General features: G+C 43.6%; 1 protein-coding gene across 3 annotated transcripts in view; it reads right to left on the bottom strand.

Annotated features, from left to right (window-relative positions):
• Window positions 1-11,814: 11,814 nt before the first annotated feature.
• The window catches only part of mtss1 (MTSS I-BAR domain containing 1), a 32,435-nt gene continuing 23,108 nt past the window's right edge, over window positions 11,815-21,141 (bottom strand). The window contains exons 7-15 of one of the 3 annotated variants that reach the window (XM_086041223.1): window positions 19,095-19,252; window positions 18,918-19,025; window positions 18,401-18,498; window positions 18,232-18,307; window positions 17,027-17,206; window positions 16,296-16,424; window positions 15,868-16,018; window positions 15,688-15,714; window positions 11,815-14,333 (exon numbers count right to left, since the gene is read on the bottom strand). In XM_086041223.1, coding sequence (XP_085897349.1) covers window positions 13,393-14,333; window positions 15,688-15,714; window positions 15,868-16,018; window positions 16,296-16,424; window positions 17,027-17,206; window positions 18,232-18,307; window positions 18,401-18,498; window positions 18,918-19,025; window positions 19,095-19,252 — 1,868 coding nt within the window. In that variant the 3' untranslated portion in view covers window positions 11,815-13,392. The remainder of the gene's footprint in view (window positions 14,334-15,687; window positions 15,715-15,867; window positions 16,019-16,295; window positions 16,425-17,026; window positions 17,207-18,231; window positions 18,308-18,400; window positions 18,499-18,917; window positions 19,026-19,094; window positions 19,253-21,141) is intronic. The other 2 variants (XM_086041224.1, XM_086041226.1) reach the window with 2 other exon arrangements.

Genomic DNA, 21,141 nt, shown 5'->3' with positions numbered 1-21,141 from the left:
GGAAGAGGAAGCAAACGAAGGAATAAAGAGAGAGAACAAAGAGGAACAAAGAGAAAGGAAAGAGAAAAGAGGAAGAAGAAGAAGCAAAACAAAGAGTGGAAACAAATGAAAAACAAACCCTGCAATTTAATGACCTCACCTTTCCAAATTGATTATGGTCATTTGTAAAAAGGTTTCTACTACAAGTCAGTCATTCAAGTCCAATTCACAATAGAATTCAAATCAAGTCAAAATGAAGTCAAACAACAGACAACGTTCACCTTATAAAAGGAATAGTGATTGTGGGGTTATTAAAAGTATAACGTGAAATCAAATAGCGCCATAAAATAAGCGATCAACCATTGAAAAAAAAATCGAATGAATTTTGACGTTTCATTAATATATTATTATATTATATAGTCATCGTTGGAGTAGTGCATTAGACACAGGAAGATACAATAAGCAGCACACATGATATACGGGACACTTCCTGTGGCACACCGCTCATGTACACGTGAGCGTTTTAAGTGTTCCCCGAACTGCATATCATGGTTTACGCCATACAAACTGACGCACACGCACACAGAGACACACACACACACACACACACACACACAGCAGCTGTGGCTTCTCAGTAGAAGCTGGTGTACATCCAAAGGCGGAGACGCCACATCAAGAGGAGGCGGGACGAGATTGGACGAGGCCGTGAGGGAAGGAAGCAAAGAAGGAAGGGAGGATGGAAGGAGGGAAGGAAGGAAGGAAGGAAGAGAGGATGGAAGGCTTAAAGCGGAAGTCAACCCAAACATATTTTTTTCAAGAATATGTTCCCGGCAGGCCCACTGGTTGAAACACGGCATTCTGATTAATTTTGCGTTTGTGGAATACAAGTTAAGCAGCAAAATGCACTCGTTTTTAGCCATCTCTGAGGGCGGCCATTTTGTCTTCTGTCGACTGAAAATGACATCACAATTGCTCACGACCAATCACGGCTGACCTGTTTTCCGAGCCGTGATTGGTCGTTGTGAGCGGTTGTGATGTCATTTTCAGTCGACAGAAGACAAAATGGCCGCCCCCGGAGATGGCTAAAAACGAGTGGATTAACACTTATTCCGCAAATGCAATATTTATCAGAATGCCCTGTTTCAACTAGTGGGCTTGCATAGAACATATTCTTGAAAAAAATATATATATATTTGCATTGACTTCTCTTTAAAGAAAGAAAGAATGGAAGGAAAGGAAGGAAGAAAGGAAGGAAGGAAGAAAGGAAAGAAGGAAGGAGGAAAGAAAGGGAGGAAGGAGGTCAGCAGGAAGAGGACGTATGACATTGGCAGCAAAAATGAGAAGCAAATGCAAAGGTCATGAGGTCAAAGGCTCTTTTTTAAGTTTGCTCAGCATGTTGGCGGCAGACTCCCGAGGGACAGCGGGCGGCGTCCAAAGGTGACCCCTCGGCAAAGGGCCGCCGGTGAAGGTCGACGTCATGCCAACGAGCATCACCACAGAGTCACGGGAGGGCAACACAAACGCCGACGCTTGCGAAATGCACACGCGTAAGCATCAGCACATCACACGCACACACGCACACACACATCCAGTACCGTCAGGGGCTTAGGGCAGGATTACCTCTCACACGAAAATCAAATGCTCTTTTATTCAACCCCAATTGCGTTGAAGTTGGGAGGGTGTGTAAAATGTCATTAAAAACAGAATACAATCATTTGCAAATCATGTTCGACCTATATTCAATCGAATACACCGCGAGACGAGATACTTAATGTTCGAAACTGATGAATGTTAGTTTTTAGCAAATAATCACTAACTTTGAATTGCATGGCTGCAACACGTTCCAAAAAAAGCTGGGACAGGGTCATGTTTACAACCGTGTTCCATCACCTTTTCTTTTAGCAACGTTCTATAAATGTTTGGGAACGGTGGACACTAATTGTCGAAACTTTCGAGTTGGAATTCTTTCCCATTTTTGCTTGATGTCCAGCTTCAGCTGTTCAACAGTCCGGGGCTTTTTTACGCTGCTTCATAATGTGTCACACATTTTCAATGAGAAACAGGTCTGGACTGCAGGCAGGCCAGCCAAGTAGCCGCAAACTTTTACTACGAAGCCACTCTGTTGTAACATGTGCAGAATGTGGTTTGCGATTGTTTTGCTGAAATAACTTGGGGCATCCATGAAAAAGACATCGTTTGGATGGCAACATATGTTTCTCTAAAACTTGCGCGTACTTTAATGGTGGCATTAATGGTGCCTCCACAGATGTGTAAGTTACCCGTGCCGTTGGCACTAACATCGCGCCATACCATCACAGATGCTTGCTTTTGAACTTTGCGTCCATAGCAAGCCGGATGGTTCTTTTCCTCTTTGCCCCACAGGAAGCGACATCCACAATTTCCAAAAACGTTTGAACTGCGGACTCGTCAGACCACGGAACACTTTTCCACTTTGGTCTATCTTAGATGAGCTCGGGCCCAGAGAACGCGGCACGACCAACTAAAACGCCCTCACACGAGTGAAATGCTTTCATATAAGCCTTCCCCCCCCCCCCTCTTTCCGTTTGAAACAACGATCACGTTGGCGAAACGTTTCTTGTTTCTGTGGATGTTGAAAACAAGCTTTCAACCACATGATGGTGGCACAGGAAGAGGACGTGTCTGGACATGATCCCATCCGCACATTGGGGGGCTAGAGTGGGGTGAGGGCATTGAGGGCGGTGGGTGGCGTCAGGGGCAGCGAAGGGAGTGTGGGGGTTTCTATACGTCAACTTTTATTTTGGTAGTATAATTCCCTGGACACGCACACACAAAGAAAATGACACAATTGTGTCCAGGCCTGAACAATCCGGAACAAAAGGATTCAGTGATGACCCCTTTGTGTGTATGCGTGTGCATGTGCGTGTGTGTGTGTGTGTGTGTGTGTGTGTGTGTGTGTGTGTGCAGGAAGCGATGGCTTCCTAGCTGTGTGTCATATGACGGCTCATTAATGATGGCTTTGTTCTCAAGTTCAAAGTAGAGCAAAAGGGAATCTATTTAGGCCCGATTAAAAATAGACAATAAGACCTTACATCCTTTCCGAGCCGCCATTTTCCCGCCTTTTTGACGTACCGGGAAGGCCAAAGTGGATCTGGAGCTTTTCGGCCTGCGGTGGTCGTTTTCAGAAAAAAAATCTGGCATTTGTGCCTTCTTATGTGTTCCCGAAGAGTTAGCGCGATTGGACCCACTCACGCCTCGTGTTGAAAGCAATCGTCACGGCGGCCATCTAATGACCAACTTGCGGGATGCCGCGTCTCTGTGTGAAAGAGTAGACAGATTCTCCAGATTGCCTGGTTGTGTGTCAAAGGCGGATCTACGTCTTGCCTTACGGCAATTAACACCTCCGCACGTTCCCGTGTCAATCCATCAGCTTCCCGCCTGGAAGTACGTACAAATATGGGCACTTCCTGTGCGCGCTCCTAGCGCAGCGGGCATGTTGCCTTCAACTCGTCATGTTGCCGTGCCCTCAAACGCGCCGCAAACTGCGCCAGCTTGCTTTGCTTCATCCATCTGCATGTCAGCTGGACGGACGATCGTTACGCCACGTCAGCACAAGCCTGAGCGAGTGCTTGCGGACTCTGTATGTGTGTGTGTGTGTGTGTGTGTGTGTGTGTAAGTGTGTGTGCGTGCGCGCGTGTGGCGGCCAGGATATAAGTGAGTGCACTTTACATGCCAACATGAAGTAACCCTGTATGTGTGATCTAATAGGTAGCAGTAGTGGTTGTAATTGTCACCATTATTGTAGTAGACGAAGGAGTACTAGTTAGAGGCTATTGTGAGTGTTGTCAAGGGGACAAAGACATTTTTTTCTGAAGAGACAGAGGAAGATTTGTCTGTTTTCCTCCTGCTCTCATAACTTAGCTGCTTGAATTTGACCCCTCTTGACTGGTGTCTCATATCTTATGTTGACCCTTGACCCCATGTTCACCACTCCTTATTGAGACAGCAAGGTCAAACCTCTGCTTTGGACAACAAACTTGAGTCCCTTGGTTGTTTTCGCTGCAGTAGTTCGTATTTCAAGGAAAGAACCAAATTGACTGGAATTGACAGTTTAAACCAAAATTAGAAACTTCCTGTGTCTTTTAGGGGCATGGTTTCCTGACACTTTTTTGTGGGTCAACTCATGAAAAACATGTCGACCAAATTTCATATAATTGGCATCAGGGGTTGAATTTTCAAATTTTAAAGCATACCACAAAACCAAATGGCTGTTTCAAAGCAAAATTAGGGACTTCTTTTTTGTGGGTCAACTCATGACAAACATGTCTACCAAATTTCGTGTCGTTAAGTAAAACTGTCTTCAGGGGCTGAATTTTCAAAACAAAGCGAGCTAAAATGGCGGTGTCAAACCAAAATGGCAGACATCCTGTGTACCTTCAGTCGTGACTTCTTGAAACTTTTATGTGGATTGACTCATGAAAAACATGACCAAATTTCATATGGCAAAGTCGAACTGGCTTCAGGGGATGAATTTTCAAAATAAAATTCGAGAGAATGCTAACAAGCCAATATGGCTGTTTTGAACCAAAATATCAGACTTTCTGTGCTCTTTTAGACATGGATTCTTTAGGCTTTTTTGTCGGTCTACTCATGAAAAACATGTTGACCAAATTTCATGTCGCTAAGTCAAAGTGGCTTCAGGGACTGGATTTTCAAAATAAAATTCTTCAGAATGCCACCAAAGTAAAATGGCTGTTTCAAACCAAAATTGAATACTTCCTGTGTTCTTTTAGACATAACTTCTTCTTGAGACTTTTTTTGTGGGTCTATTCATGAGAGACACGGCAACCAAATTTCATGTTGCTATGTACAACTGACATTGGGGGCTGAATTCCCCCCCCCCAAAAAAACCAGGGGTGGATAGCAAGCTAATTTTTTGTTAGTATAGCGTCTGATAGGAACCATACACACACAACATAACATGGTTTATGTCAAGCAGGTGCGTTAACCCAACCTGTGTGTGTGTGTGTGTGTCTGTATGTGTGTGTGTGCGGAGGGGGGGGGGGTTAGGTCTTGCAGCTGAGGTGTGACTTGGACTTCACATGTCCAACGACATTTTCCACGAAACGGCGGTGTTGAGTTTTAACCCTTTGCTGACTGTCAATACTAGCGTTATACAAGACTCCCCACTATCAAATGGAGGCCTTAAATACCCTAAGTGTGCATGTGTGTGCGTGCGCGTGCATGTGTGAGTGTGTAGAGTGAAAGTGTGTGAACATGTGAGTGCACCAACATGTGACAGTGTGCCGCTGAAAGGACGTCAGAGGTATTTCTGCCGGTAGTGTCATTTTACACATGCACACAGAGGCAGAGTTGTAGCCGTACACTTGCGCTCCCTGTTGTGTGTGTTAATGTGTAACGTGTGTTTTCAAGCGAGCATATGCATCAGTTTGATGGACCTTCGACCGAAGGCTTCAAGATGATGTGTTTGGTTTGCCATCACAGACAGATGTTCATTTTCGCCTGGATAGTTCTTTATAAAAATGGTTAGTGTAGTTTATATTCACATCCCTAAAAAAGAAACAAACAAAAAAAACGTAAAAAAAAACAACTTTCGTCATTGATTCAGAAATAATTGAAAAACACGTGAATATGCAATATATTACATTAAAAAATGCCCTGTCACAGTAAAAGAATACGATTTTAGGAGGTTATAACGCCGAACACATTTGTTTTAGTTTGGACAGTCGACCCAACTATTTTCCAGATTTTTAAAATTTCTTTTCGCACTTGTATGACAGCTAAATGTTGTTAGCATTGATACCGTCAATGGTGGTGGAGCATGAGAAGTGTTTCCTTTCAGGGGCCAAACTACACGCGCATACAAACACACGCTCACACACAGAGTCATTTGTGAATGAAAAAGTGCCATCGGCGTGTGTGGTTCCTTCCTCTACATGGGTCCCTTTGAACGAGTGCGCTTCCTCTCGGAGGAATGCGCAGTTGGCTGGAGGCCAGGCGGGCGCTCCTCCGACAGTGCCGGCGGGAAAAAGACAGCATGGCACCAAGTGCACGCCGTGAGAGATCATTTCTTTAAGTGCCTCTCAGCTTACCTAAACTTAGCCTGAACTAACCTAGCTTTATTCTTATCCTAAACCGAAACTCAATATGAACTATCCTAACGCTAAGCTATCGTTAAGCCTGCCACACACCGAGCGATGCAGGACAATGCGACTGATAATAAAACACTTGTAAATAAAATATTTTTCCCACTGAAATAAATGGAAGTGCCAGCAAACACCAAAAAAAAAAAAGAAATTAAAAATTGTATTTTGTGATGAGGAAAATGGCTGTTGTCTGAGGCTTATAACACTGCCACATAGATGCTTTAGCCAGTCTATGGCGTTTCCCATTATGTGTTAGCATTAAGCTACAAGTAAAGGTCAAATGGGATTGGCAATAAACAGCTTGAAGCCTCATTTTTGAATAATCGTTCACTAATTGTATGTGTCAAACTGCTGCTAGCTGTGAAAAGAAGAGGCAGTGGGAATCCACTTGACAGCTGCGCATGAAGCTGCCGATTTGCAGTAAATGTTACCATTTTCCGTATGGAAACCAGAAAGAAAGTTTTGCTTGAGTCGAAACGTGTGTTCCAGTGGAACAAGTCCGACTCATTCAGTCGCACTGAGTCACTTCTTGCAGCGGCCACACACACAGTCACACACACACACAGTACTTCACTGCCGCTCTCACTAGGACCCGCCCCCGTCTCTTCCCTATTGGCTGACAGGCTTGGAACTTTGGCGGGCTTTTTCCTCTCCTCGTGACAGCGCCGCTGTCGTCAGCGAGGAAGCACGCGGAGGGTACAAAAGTTCAGCGGGGTGGTTGCCACAGCCACGCATAAATCCACCCTCCACTGACACCCCCACCCACCCCCCACTGACACACACACCCACCCTCACTGAAACCACCAGCCAAGAAAGTGAAACTCTTTTACAAACAGTTTTTTTTTTCTCATCTGTACATTACACTTCATCAAAGTCTTTTCACAAAGAGAGTCCAGGAGCATCAAAGTCTTTTCACAAAGAGAGTCCAGGAGCATTTATTTTACTCAAGAAGATGGGAGAAGATTTATAAAACTCACTTAAGTCATATTAAACAATGTTAGCGGTAAGTTAGACATACGATATCTTTCAAGTGACAATCAACTAAATATGTAGCATGGCTTTCTGGAACACAAACAATATTGCAAAATAACTATATAACATTGTGGAGGACCATACTACATTGTGGAGTATTCACTCAATGTTCTGAAGTGCCAGAGATCATTAGCATCCACACAACATTGTGGAGCATGCACTATACAACATTGTTAAGTGACACACAACATTGTGGAGTGACAATGACCAACACAAAACTTGTGGAGCACCCACAGCAATGAGGAACGACTACCCAACTGTGTGCAACAACCACACAACAATGTGAAGCGACCACACAACATTGGAGAGTGCCACACAACAGTGTGGCGCTGCGCACATTGTTGAGAGCGCACACAACGCTTTGGAGTGATCACATAACATTGTGCATCAGCCATACAACATTGTAAAGCAACCACACGACATTGTGGCGTGGCCGCACAACATTGTGGAGGGACCACATAAGATTATGGAGTGCCGAACAACATTGAAGAGTGACAAAAACGTGCGTCGGGACAACACAACATTGTGGAGCATCCATACAACACTGGACAGCAACCACACAACATTGTGGAGTGACCACACAACATTGTGTGTGTGTGTGGGGGGGGGGGGATGTCACAAAACAATGTGGCGTGACAGTGGAGTGTCCACACAACATTATGGAGCGACAAAACTGTAGAGGGGGACCACACAACATTGTGGAGCGTCCAAACAACATTGTCGAGTGAAGCTGTCGATGTATCTTTGTTACACTTTAATTCGTCTGAGAGACTTGAGCAGTTTGCGCTTTCACGCCCAAAGGATACACATTTCCTCAATGTTTATTTAAGGGAGGCAGGACAAAGAGAACCTGATTCCAGTATTCGTAGTTATAATGAATAACAATAGAAACGCGGCTCAAGTGGACACATTGGACGACATGTGCAAGTGTGTCACTGTGGCATCGTGGCGACCTGGCAACATGAGACGCCCGGTTGCCATGGCAAGGCCCCGCTGAAAGGGTCGGAACGCTCTCCCGGGGAACATCGGACCCAAAGGACCAGTTTGGCGGGAATTCTGCGCCTCACGTGTGTGTGCACATGTGTGTTTACATCATTTGTTATTCAAGCGATCCGACGTGAGACTGACACTTTTCTGCTGTTTTCCAGTGTTTACTGTATATAATAATTTTGTGTTTTGATTTATTGCGTGCACTGTCCTTGTTGTTGTATTATTGCTATTTTGTTAATGTAAAGTGCTTTGTTACAGCTGTAGCTGTTATGAATGTGTTATGAATGCGCTCCATGAATAAAGTTGGATTGTATTATATTGTATAAACATAATTTGGTACACCTTTAACCAGACTTGGATCAAATATTTGTCGGTTTTTACTAACTATTGTTTATTATCGAGGTTGTACATTGAAGTGGTTTACAAACTGCCCAGCATCAACACCGGGAAATGTTCCAAATAATTCGGCTACCTTATTGAGCGCCAAAAGAGAGTTAAAATTTTAAAAATGGCTATGTGTGACGCAACGCAGGTGTTCACGACAACCGCGGCAATGATGACAGGTGCATAAAAAGGGAGACTTTTTCAAGCGGCTCTGCTATTGCATCTCAACATTGCGTGGAAAAGTCAGTTGTTGGGTTGTTTGTTTGTTTTCTTACATTCTGGTTATCTCTGACAGGTCTTTGCACACCGCGGCCTTCTGCTTCCTTTTGGTCCCGCCGCCACTGTTTAGTTAGCGATAACAGGTGGTGGGGGTGGTGGGGTCTTGATTATCAGCTAACCTTGAGTTCGTTAGCACCACCGCCGTGTGATAGGGGCGCCTATGTGTGCGGCTTGCTCTGAGCTTTGCTGGAGTGTTTTATGGCAGCAAACACTAGAAGAACAGAAATGTCACAAATGTTATATGTGTGCGTAAGAATCCAGAGATGAAGGCAATACAAATAGGGAGTCTAAAGTCAAAGTCACTGTCAATGTCATTCAAAATGTTCAGGGCGCTTAAAAAAGAAAATGTGCAAAATGTCAGTTCAGTTCAGTGAGCCATGAATTGACTTCAGTTTTTTTCTTTGGCTTTTTGTGCAACACTCATTCCTGAGGGTGCATCAATGTATCAAAGTATTGAGCAAAATCTGTGAATACTTATGTACATGTGATTTGTAAACTCTGTAGTCAAATGGAAAAAAACCAAAACGTTTTCACATTGTCGTTATGGAAAGTTGTATTCTGGATTTTGAGGGGAAAATGATTAATTTGATTTTCGAATAAGTGAATAAGTGAAGTTCTGTGATTACTTTCTGAATGAACTGCATGTGAATTCTTAGCTTTTTATATTTGATTAACTTACTCAACTTTCCCCCAAAAAGTTTATGGTGTGTTTGTTTTGAGGGGGAATTTGAGTGAATAAGACTGTAGTACAAAAAGTCTTTAATTTCTTGTCCGACCCCCTCTCTCTTTTTTCATACTTTTTGCAAAAATAAAAAAATAAAAACTTTTTCATGTTCAGTATTGGAGAATGCGTTGAATTTTGAAGATTACAATAATAAAAATAAGTACTTCCATTCCATTTTGGCAGTAACCTAAAATGTGAAGGCCTCTGAATACTTTCCCGATGCACAAGAGGAACAAACCATCGAGTGTGGAGTGGAATAATTCAAGATTTGTCCTACTTCTGCCCAGCCGGTCTTTAAGTGGCGTCACGGTGTGCTGCGCCCCCTACTGGTACGAGCGGGCACGCTCAGCTGGTGCAATCTGGCTGCAACAAGCGCCTGACCGGCCAGATTTGTGCAGAGTCACTGTGACGTGGCCGCTGATTCACGGGTGCGATCTGGGCCAGCCGGTGACTCACTCTCCCAATATGCACGAGTGTGTTTGTGTGTGTGAGAGTGATCACTTTCGCTCCATAACGCGGCCGGAAAAGCGTACAACTCAAGGCCATGGGTCCAAATCTGACCCACCGCATCCTTTTATGTGGCCTAGCAAAACAAAAGTGATTACATCAATATTATCTAGTCATACTCAGTCAAATGCTTCACAAATCATTGGATGGCGCTTCACAGCGCAGATGGACAATGACCCAAATCATACTTACGAAAGCAACCGCAAAGTTTTTGAAGCAAAGAAGAGGAACTAGGAGGCTAATGTGCTTATCAAATACACCAAACAGATATGAGGCACATCAATTTTAGAGAAACAGTTAAGATGCCAGGGGGAAATTGTGTAACACTGACGCAATGAAGTGATTATACTTGTACATGGTCTGACCTGGCTCCTGCTAAGTGCATCAAAACATCCATTAGAGATGATTAGATGCTATTTTAAGGGAAAGTAGAGAGGACCAGGGTTAAGATGAGTCAAGTGTGTGTGTGTGTGTGTGTGTCTGTGTTACCTGAGACCCAACAGGTGAGTCAGTGCAGAACAAAAGCAGAGGTGAGTCACTCCACCTGTTGTCATTGTTGTGATTGTTCACAAAGTGGTGGAAACGCCTCGGAGTATTCTCTGAAAAGGTCAAAGCATTAGGGACACGGGTACATTCTAATGATGCAAGGGAGGGAAACGTAATTGCTGTCATGTCACCTTTTATAAAGTCACAGTATAGCAAAATGGACAAATCTGCTTAGGCGCTTGCGGGGTGGGGGGGAGGTCTTCAATCTGTGAAAGATACAACTTCTTTATGATTGACCTTGGGGTAGAAATTAACAATGAGTGAACACAACTGTTGTGTGTGTTTCAAACGTCGTTGGGTCAGTGTGACTCGTTCCATGTTTCATCATCAATAGAAAAATATAACAATATATACATACATAATTGAATTGTCAATATTGAGGACTATTGCATTTTGTATTGGAAAATGTATTCCTAAAAAAGTTACTTATGTGTGTGTGATGGAGAGAGAGCCTTTAATTTAAAAAAAGACATTGTTTATTAACGAGGAACATTTTATGACTTACTTTTTTATTAACATTCTTTTATAGCTTTTGTTAGATATGTATTTTGTTACAATTGTGGTCGTTTTTAAGTGCTCTATATTTATACAACAAGTCAACAAGACTCTAGATTTTTTTTCAATTCAATCCTCAACATAAAGGGAGGAGTTCACTAGTTGCTTTTATTTTTTAAGGGAGGTAGGGTTTTTCTCATTAAATGTTCTGAATTTGCAGCCACAATTTATTTTATTTTTCACATATTGTCCAATATATTTGCCCTCTTGTGTCATTACATTTAATGTAGAACATTATAAAAAAAAAAAGTTTAAATTCATAAGAATTTGTGAGGCTTTTATCCATATTTTGTTATACTTTTTTTTCTCTCTATAATTAATTTCAAACACAGGCAAAAATGACTTGCAACATTGATGGACAATTATTAATTTTTTTTCATTGTATTGGATTTTTATTTTATTAGGGTATTTCCAATTCTGAATGTTCTTAACTCCTCTTTCCTCCTCAGCAGCACCATACTGAAGAGGCCCGAAAGGCTGTAGCTACTTGAGTTGATCTCATCTTGGGACTTCTTTGGACAGCAAACAAGTGGCGGCATCCATTTTGCCTAAATTATTTCACGATTAACGTCAGCTGCTTACGATAACTATACCTGTTGTACAAGCACATCAATACAAATAGTCAGAGGTGGGCATTCCATCTGACCGACGAACGATCGTAGTTGACGATTGACGGAAGTACGGTTAACCTAAGATGCTGGACTGATGACTGACAGACGATTACAGTTTAGTTCGGCTTGAAAAATAGACGGATTGACGCATGACGGACTGGCAACCTTTAGTTAAAAATACCCACCTCTGCAAAGTGACAAATCAACACGTATGAAAGAAGACAACAGTCAGGCGTTTTTTTTGACGAGCACTGTCAATATAATTATGATGATGGCGATGAAACGCAACAAGCGTGACAGCATTGGAAGGGAAGAAGAAAAACAACAAAAATCAAAGTACATTCTGTTGGTTGGTGCCCTTGCCGGGACGTTCCGACACGCTTTAAAGATCGTCTACAAAAATAAAACGTCGGCGTCATACCCCACAGGGCCGATGCAGAAAAATACAATATGCGTGTACAGATATTTGAAGAAAAATATGTACAACCAGACAGCATGAGAGAGAAAGCCAGCTGAGCTATAACTGTGGCGAACGGGGACGCTAACGGGTCCGGCTAGAAACCAAAAACGTTAACATCCAACAAAGACTAAAAAGTCTTTTGAGTCAGTCAGCCAAACATGTACGGCGTAAAAGAGGCACAAAAAAGCATGACATTGTCACTTTTTCATACTAAAAAAAGAAAAAAATGCAACTTAGAGTATTCAATCTAGCACATAAAACTTTTTTTTTTTATCATAGAATTGTTGCATCAGTTTGACAACGGACTGAATAAAAGCTTCCTTACCCTTGAACTAGATGCCAAAAGCTAAGAGCGCCATCATGCGGCCAAACTGTGAAAAGCAACGGGAACATTTTTAGCTTGTTCTCCTCATAGCCCCGCTATGACGTCGACCAATTAAAACTACACTTAACAAAAATAAACAGCAGCTCAACTCTGAGGATTCTCTTCAATCCTAAAACTGCTAGCTCCATTTCCACCAACTTATTCGCAGTAATCAGTTTCAGTCAACATTGAATTCCAGTCAGAAAGATCAGCATTCAAAAAAATAAAATAAAATAATAACAGGCCTAAGCGCCATGCGTCACGGTTATATAAGAGACCCCACCCGGTCGGGAGTCAGAGGAAAAGCGCATCATGCACACCAAAGACAGCCAGACTTCCTGGAAGCAGTGACTGCCCACTAACTAATACGGCTGTGAAATTCCAGGATTTATTTATTTATTTATTTTTAATTGGACTTTCCATGAATTTACTGGGATTCAAGGAAATGACGCAGGTATCTTTAAAATTTAAGGTTGGCTCTCTATAGGGAACTTAAAGCTTTTTTTTTTTTTTTTTGCAAGCCAAAATAAGAGTTACTAACTCCATTTAAAAAATAAAAAAACAGCAAGATACTGTGGTGCCCTCATGGGCAAGGGGAGCCAAATTCCCCATCGTAACTCCTTGTGGAAATATAGAGATAACATTCCAGAAATTTACTGTGACTTTTCCACCCATTGTCAACCCGAAAACTAACGAGCTTCATAAGTCACAGTCAAAAATGTGAATATCACTAAGCAAAACAAAAAGGCAAAAAAAAACAACAACAAAAAACGCGCACAGCACCGAAAGCAAATCAAAGGCAACCAACCAGCGTCTTAATTGTGATTGGCCGGCGGGGGGAGCAGGGGAGCCGAGCGATCGTTGGTCAGGGTCCTTTTGAGTTTCACACCCCTGATCAGGTTGAGCATGTCGCTGTCCCCCCTCTCTTGCATCAGGATGTCCTGGTCCTGGCTGGAGGGCGGAGGGGGCAGCTCATTAGTCGTGTAGCCCAGGATGGAGTCCTCTCGCTGGACATAGGAAGCCTGAAACTGGACCCTCTGCTGGTGGAAGAGCTTCTGTTTGTGCTGCTGGTTTTGAAACTGGTGTTGGGCCTGGTGCTGGGTTGGGGGTTGGATCTGGATCTGACTGTGGATCTGGGGCCGGTTCTGTTTTTGAAGCTGCTGCTCGTGGTGAAACTGCTGTATTTGCACCTGGTGGTTCATCTGTTGTTGTTGTTGCTGATGCTTGGCAATGCCCCCCTCTGGCGGAACAGTTGGTACAGGCACCGGGATGGGCATCTGACCCGGCACCAGTTGGTAATACGGCGAGTACGAAGAGGTGGAGGATGGCGGCAGGGCGCTGAGGCTCTGCGTGGAAGTGAAGAGTTTATTGTAACCTAAGCCTCCTCCAGAGGTTGTGATGAACACATTCTCATCGCTCCCCGGGGTCGCCGCTCCCACGGGGACCTGCGGCGTGCAGATGGGAATGGGCACCCCCCCGCTGATGGTGCCCCGGCGGTACGCTGGCTTGGTGGACGGCTTGCGCCGGATGGTGGCCGTGTGCGAGCCTCCCGTCAGCTCCGTCTCGGCCAGCAGGCTGACGGTGGAGGCGGGGCGCTTGGACTGGGCGAACTTCCGGTACTGGAGGCCCAGGTCCGAGTTCCTCGGGATGGTGGAGGACTTGTCGAAGTCTGACTGACTGCCGCCGCCACCGTGCGACAGGTGGTGCAGTGAGATGGAGTCGCTGTCCCCTTGGAGGGAAATTGACTCGTAGTCGACTATAGAGGGAGATGAGACGTGAGTGACATCAGAGCACTTTGGTTGCTAGCTTTAGCAACTTTTCAGACTATCCCAAAAATACTTGGCAACAAATAAAGGTACTTTTGAAATTTGGTTGGTAACTTGTACAAACTTTCACAAAGTGACTCAAATGCTAAAACGCGTGCAATTTCCCTGTAAACCACTTAGATCAAAAACATTGTAAACTTTTTTACAACTTTTAGAAGGTGAGTTAAATGCTAAAATGTATGCATATTCCCTTCTTAATGACACAACATTTGGGGAACCTTAGCAATTTTTAAAAACGCGAAATACATGCATCTTTCCTTGAAACAACACACGCATTTGTTTGGATTTTTTTACTATTTTAAAAAGTGACTTTTTTTTTCACTGAAATGGGCATTCAATTTGATGTTGTCAATTCGCAACTTTTAAAAAACAAACAGACCTGTCTTTAGCAAAAAAAATAAAATAAAATTGGGGCAATTAAGATACTCCAGTGGCCTTCAAGTGGGCAAGAAGAGCAAGCCGCAACACAGATGCTCACATGCAGACTACAAGCTGACTACAATTGCTGATGTTGTTACTAGGCCCCGCCTCTTACATCTGAGACATTAATTGCACAGCATGCACACTAATTGCACTTTATAAAACTAATTTATTTCTTTGCGTTGTTTTTGGGGAGACTAGAAGGGATTCATGGCATTTCCGTTAAAGGGGGACAAAATTTAAAACGTAACTAAATAAAGATACAAGCTTGAATTTAAAAAGATACAAGCTTGAATTTAAAGGGGTAAGTCAACCAAAACACATTTTTTTCATGTATTTTTTCATTTTCATGACAGAATATGTTCTATGCAGCTCCACTAGTTGAAACAAGACAATATGACTAATATGAAATATGAGTTAAGCAGCAAAATCTACCCATTTTTTGACATCTCACGGAGTGGCCATTTTGTCACTTCTGTCGACTGAAAATGACATCACAGACCCTCAGGGCTCAGATAACGATCAATCACGGCTCACCTGTTTTCTGAAGCTGAGCTATGACTGGTCATTATCTGAGCCCTGTGGGTGTGTGTTGTCATTTTCAGTTGAAAGAAGTGACAAAATGGCCGCCCCCATAGATGGCTAAAAACGGGTGGATTTTGTTGCTTAACTCATATTCCGCAAACACAATATTAATCAGAACGTTGTGTTTCAACTAGTGGGCCTGCATAGAACATATTCTTAAAAAAAATATATGTTTGGGTTGTTTTCTGCTCTGAGCTATTTAAACACAAAGTTGCCTAAGGGGAGGATGCAAGCAGGATGAGGAACAGGAAAAGGGAAAACAGTCAGCCAGAGACCTACCATAAAGGGGAGGCTCTCTCTTTACAGCTGGAAGAGAAGGAAGGAGGTTTTTTTTTTGGTTTTTTTCCAAGCAGAGAAACAACACAAAACCAGGATGACGGACAGACAGAAACGCTCAAGACTGTGGAGAGGGAGGTTGAAACGAGCGCACGCGTGCACGTATGCGTGTGCGGTCCTTACCGTGTGTGTGGATGGTGTCCTCAGAGCAGGACGGCGTGGTGGTCTGCGTGCTGTAACCGCTGGAGCAGTGCAGCGAGTCGCGGCTGCTGCGTGACGTGTCCGCCGTCAACGCGCCAAGAGTTAAGGCCAGCTGATCCCGGGCCGAACATGACTTACGGGAAAGAACAAGACGCCCAACATTAGCATCAGTTTTTGTTTTTGTTTTGGCGCGCTTATTGACCCGCGGGCTCCTTAGGTTAATCATTTCCAGGCTCTATCAGCAAATGCCTTTCAAGGTGATGTCACAGACAATTGGGCATGGCAGCAGGACATGAGTCACATGACTTGCTTACCTGTCTTAAAATGTCTCGCCTGTGCATTGAGATGAGGCACAGCTTTTGTGTGTGTGTGTGTGTGTGTGTGTGTGTGTGTGCGTGCGTGTGAACTACCTTGCCAGATGCAGACATGGCGCGGACCCTTTCACCATGCTGTGTGTAGGCACTGTGCGGGGGCGCCAGGAGGCCGTTCTCACCGCCCATGCCCGCGGAAGCCAGCTGATTGGTGGAGCCAATTGTATCCTGTCACACACACACGAACATCAGTTAGAAGAGCCGATGCTAAGTACAACAAAGCGACAATGAAGGAACACCTACAAGTATGCAAAATGTAGCAAGGGAATGAAACCCAAAATGGATGACAATGGGCACCCGATGTCGCTAATGCCGATCGCATGGTTGTGTGGAAAACAGGTATCTTTTCATTTTCATTCGACATCAAAAATCCACAAAATAAAAAAGTCCACACAAAGTGGACTGTTGTACAAAATGTTGTCCTTTAGTCTTTGTTGAACCATATAACAGAGAGAAAATTTGCAAATTTCTTTCAACGTTTGTTTGAACGTCATTCTTTGTCTTACGTTCCAATATGACAATGTAAGAAAAAAAAAGTCATATTAAAAGAGCAGATGAAAACAGCTGGCCCATTAATGGTCATCTAACAAAGGCCAAGGCAAAAACAATAAGAAAATCTGTCACTTTGATTTTCAATTACTAACTGAAAATGAAAAGACCAAATGATACACTGAACTCAACAGCAATACACAGAAGGAGGGAGATGCGATGAGGCGGACTACCACAATGCACCAAACATAAAAAAAAAAGAGGAATTTAGTGCGTCTCACGGTGGTCATATCCCGGCGGCTGACGCGGCGGCCCGGCGCAAGGCGATGGCCGGGACCGGCGGTGTAACCGTAGCGACCGCGGCTGCCCTGTCGGCCGCCCGGGCGAGAGGGGGCGCTCCCTTCGCTGAGGGAGCGGCCGCTTTCGTCACACCCCTTCAGAAGATACTGGGAGGAGCGCTGCTACACACAGGAGAAGTCCTTTTTTGGCCTTTCACTTTGGAACGGGCAGTTAGTCAAACAAGGTGTGTGCTATTGAACAAGCAGTGGACTCTCCCAACTTCTCCAGAATTGGACTTCAGGTGCACTTCAAGTTAAAGCACGAGTGTGAAGTAAACTTGACCAACCACCTTTTGACGGCTATAAGTATTCCGAGCATATTTTTGTTAGTTATTTTTTAACGCCAGATTCATAATTAGACCGATTAGCACCGCGCTTAACAACGAAAATGCAAATCTCCGGTAATCTTCGGCGAGTGAGGTCACTAGAAGACATCGTGTCGCCAGTCACCCATTGTACTGCATTATTGACTGTCATGTTTGATGCGCTTTGCCATTCTTATCACGTGTTTCGGCGAAATGCCTCGGCGCTGTGTGGCGATGCATTGTTCACATTCACGCCAACAGTTGTTTCAGTGGCCAAAAGAATAGGGCACGTAAATGGACCACTTTGTGTTACAGTTCATTCAACTGGCTTCCACATTAACTGGCTACCGATTCCAGCTGTGGCCGTTCGGGCAATGCCAGTCCAGTAATTTTTGTCATGTCTGCAGATTCACCACAACCAACATTGAAACTGTTCAACTGCATAGCTGTTCAATTCTAGGGTTGGGCACAGAGAACCGAGTGGAACCGGGACTAGCACTTCGGTTCTCCTGGAATCATTCAGGTTTTAAAATGTCGGTGCCACATTTAGATTCCTAATCCGCCGCACGGAGGAAGCCGCCCAAAACAAACAAAGTACCAATAGTGTGCCGTAGGGCGCGGGGCAATCAACAGACACGAGCAAAGTACAACCAATAGGAAATGTGTGTGGGCCGCGCAGCAAGTGCGGATTGTCGTGTTATGGGAACGTAAAAGAGAGTTCTCCTACAACAAGGTCCAATATTGTAGGCCTTTGTTGTGCATCTTGTTTCATCAAGGTTTGGCCCTGGTGACATCATTTGATGAACTATGCGTTCACAATACACAGCTAGAGAAGATGTTTACCTGGATGTGCACGCCATCCACAGCACAGCTGATAGAATCCAAGGAAGGGACATGTCGCACTGACCCAGACTGGTAGCTAATAAAAAGAGAAAAGAGTCATGAGTCAGAGTCAGTTATAGGTTATAAAAAAATAAACTGTAAAATGAAGTTAAGTTCCAGCGCATCTTACCTGCTGACGCTGCCTTTCCTGGACATCGAGTTGCTGGGAGAGGCTGGCGGTGTCTGATAGGTGTAGCTGAAGTCCGAACCTTTTAGGTCCAAAATCACCTGAGGAAAAAAAATAAATGAAAAAAATTCTGAGAGAATCAGGCCTTCACCGAATGTATACAAAAATCCAATAGATATTGGATATCTACCAGTGTGAAATACATTGGGAGGTGATACACGCTCCTCAGCTCAAACACCAATAAACACATAAATTTTTTTTTTAAAAAACGCTACTACTAACAACATCTCCAACATTCCACCAGATGGCGCCAAAGTACTACGTTTATTGCTTTATCCTGAGTCCCATAACTAGTTTGTCAGCAAATAATGGAGGGTAGGCTCCAAAGAATATAAACTGCAAATATGCAAATTTGCAAATGCCAAACCACACATATGGGGTGGTTCACCATTCACCGTACATTGGAATTGGTTTGAGAAGAAAAGAAAAGAAGGACACAGAGGCGGTAAGCGGAGTGTACCTGCTCGCTGGCTGGTGGCAATTTGTTGGGCTCGGCTGTCAGCGTGGTGAGATCCTCCAGGATGGTCTGCAGGTGCGTCACCTCACCCAGCATGTTGATCTCGTGGTCCTAAACAGTACAGAGACCATCAACCATCATGGACTGCTTCTATTAACTGCGGCACACACGCACACTGACCAGCACAGGCTTCAGCATTGTGACAAAAGTGCAGTAGCGAGCTCTCTCCTCAATGAGCGCCCGGCACACGGCCCTCTTCTCCGTCTCCTCCAGGACGGCGTAGCGCACGTTGACATCCTGCAGCGCGCTGTCCAGCTGGCCACGCACTGCGTCCTTCCCTACACAAAAAACACACACACACGAGGCAGCGGTGTTAATCGTGCTCACTGATACATGCGCATGTGTGCACTCAACTATTCACATTCACACAATTACAAATAAACACCAAATAAGAACACAGTAAAAGAATTCACGGCTGACGGGGAACATTTTCAGTTGCTGTCAGCAGGGGGCAGTAAAGACTATTGTTTCAAACAGTACGTGGGCAAACTACTTGACTGACATTCTCCTTCAATATTAGTTGTATAATGACTGCTTGGCCTTGAGGTTGTTTTGATTTCAATGAAAACAATTTTAATCCTCATAGCAACTCGTGTACAATGGATTAATTTGCAGACTCAAACTGGCGTCATTATAAAACCTTTGTTTCCTACACAGACAAAGATCCTGACATACAAGTGTGAAGAGAAGTTAAGTGCTGTGTGACAACTAAAATAAAGTAAAACTACTGTGTAAGAGGCCCAGCAGACAAGTAGGAACTGGACCGTTTTTGCAGAGTATGTTTTATATGTATTTTTCGGATTAATAAATCTTGTGTGGTAGTGCAGTGGCTCTTCAACTTTTTAGGCCCAGAGACTTACAGTGGAGAATAAGAATGAAAAAAAAAACAAAAAAAACTCGTCTTTAAATATGATAACAATTATAATGTTACTATAAGTAAGTCATATTGTTTAAAGAAAAAGTTGCATTCTTTAAGAGAAAAAAAAAAGCGTTTTGGGGATTAAAAGTTATAACCTTACAAAAATATAGCATTACTCTCAATATTCCGACTTTTATTCTGGTAAAGTTGTCTTTATTCAATAAGAAAAAAGTATAGTAAAACTATTTTAGAACAAAAAAACCCCCAACATACCTTTTGTTCTCGAAAAAAATACGTTTTTATTCCTGTAATAATACTGTACGCCTTTCGTCCGGTCATAAAGCAATCTGCTTTCTATTCTTTATTCGTTTTATTGTGTACAACTATACGCCATTCGTCAGTCATTTCAACAAATTTGGAAGAAGATCAACGTCACGCATTTACAAAAAAAAAAAAACGGTAGACATTTTTGTTGAACACCGTCTGCGCGTGGGAGCATCATGGGGTCAGTGGGATCGTTTTCACATAGCTAACAGAAGTTCAGGGTCGCTGTGCCGCTGACGTCTGGCCTCCATGGAAACACACGCACCGACAAACACACGCGCACAATGTGCGGCTGTGACTCGACAACCGCAACAACACGCCGATGTGAACGAGAGGAAACATGACTCCTGGTACACTATGAGAGGTGAACAGAAAAACGACACTACATCAATGTCTAAACCGCTGGCAACAGAAGTAACCACACCCCTAAGTGAAACTGTCCAAATTGTGCCGCTAGTATCAATAGTTTGTATGGGCACCATTAGTGTGTATTCCGCAAGATACGATATCACAACTTGGTGACATACACGTAGGTTTAGTTTCTTAATGGTTACAGTAAAAGTCCTTCAAATGAGTGTAAATTGCCTCCAGCACCTGATGATGGAAAGCAACAGTAGGCAAAAAAGCCTCGAAGCTTGCTAGGCTCATGAGAAGCACTTTCTTTGCACGTAAAAAAACAGTCCGTCTGCATTCCACACACACACACACACACACACGCACGCACTTATATACACACGGGGGTACTGCTAGCCCGGGGAAGCCTTAAATGACGTTCGCTCACTAACAGCGACAACATAAAATCGTGGACATTCTCTTCTCCACAGATGTCAACAGATAGGATGAGTGCTCAACTCAGTTTTGCATTTTGTGTTGTCGTCATCACGATGCGCATCAATCACAAGATGCACCAACAAAGAATGGAGGACAACGAGGAGCCCTTGTACTGACTTCTTTCCCATGGTAAAGTTTTTACTTAAGAGGAGG

The sequence above is a fragment of the Filicampus tigris genome, chromosome 9 (genome assembly GCF_054856515.1).
Source record: "Filicampus tigris isolate MCC_2025a chromosome 9, RoL_Ftig_1.0, whole genome shotgun sequence".
NCBI classification, from domain to species: domain Eukaryota; kingdom Metazoa; phylum Chordata; class Actinopteri; order Syngnathiformes; family Syngnathidae; genus Filicampus; species Filicampus tigris.
This window is presented reverse-complemented; position numbering and strand designations above follow the sequence as displayed.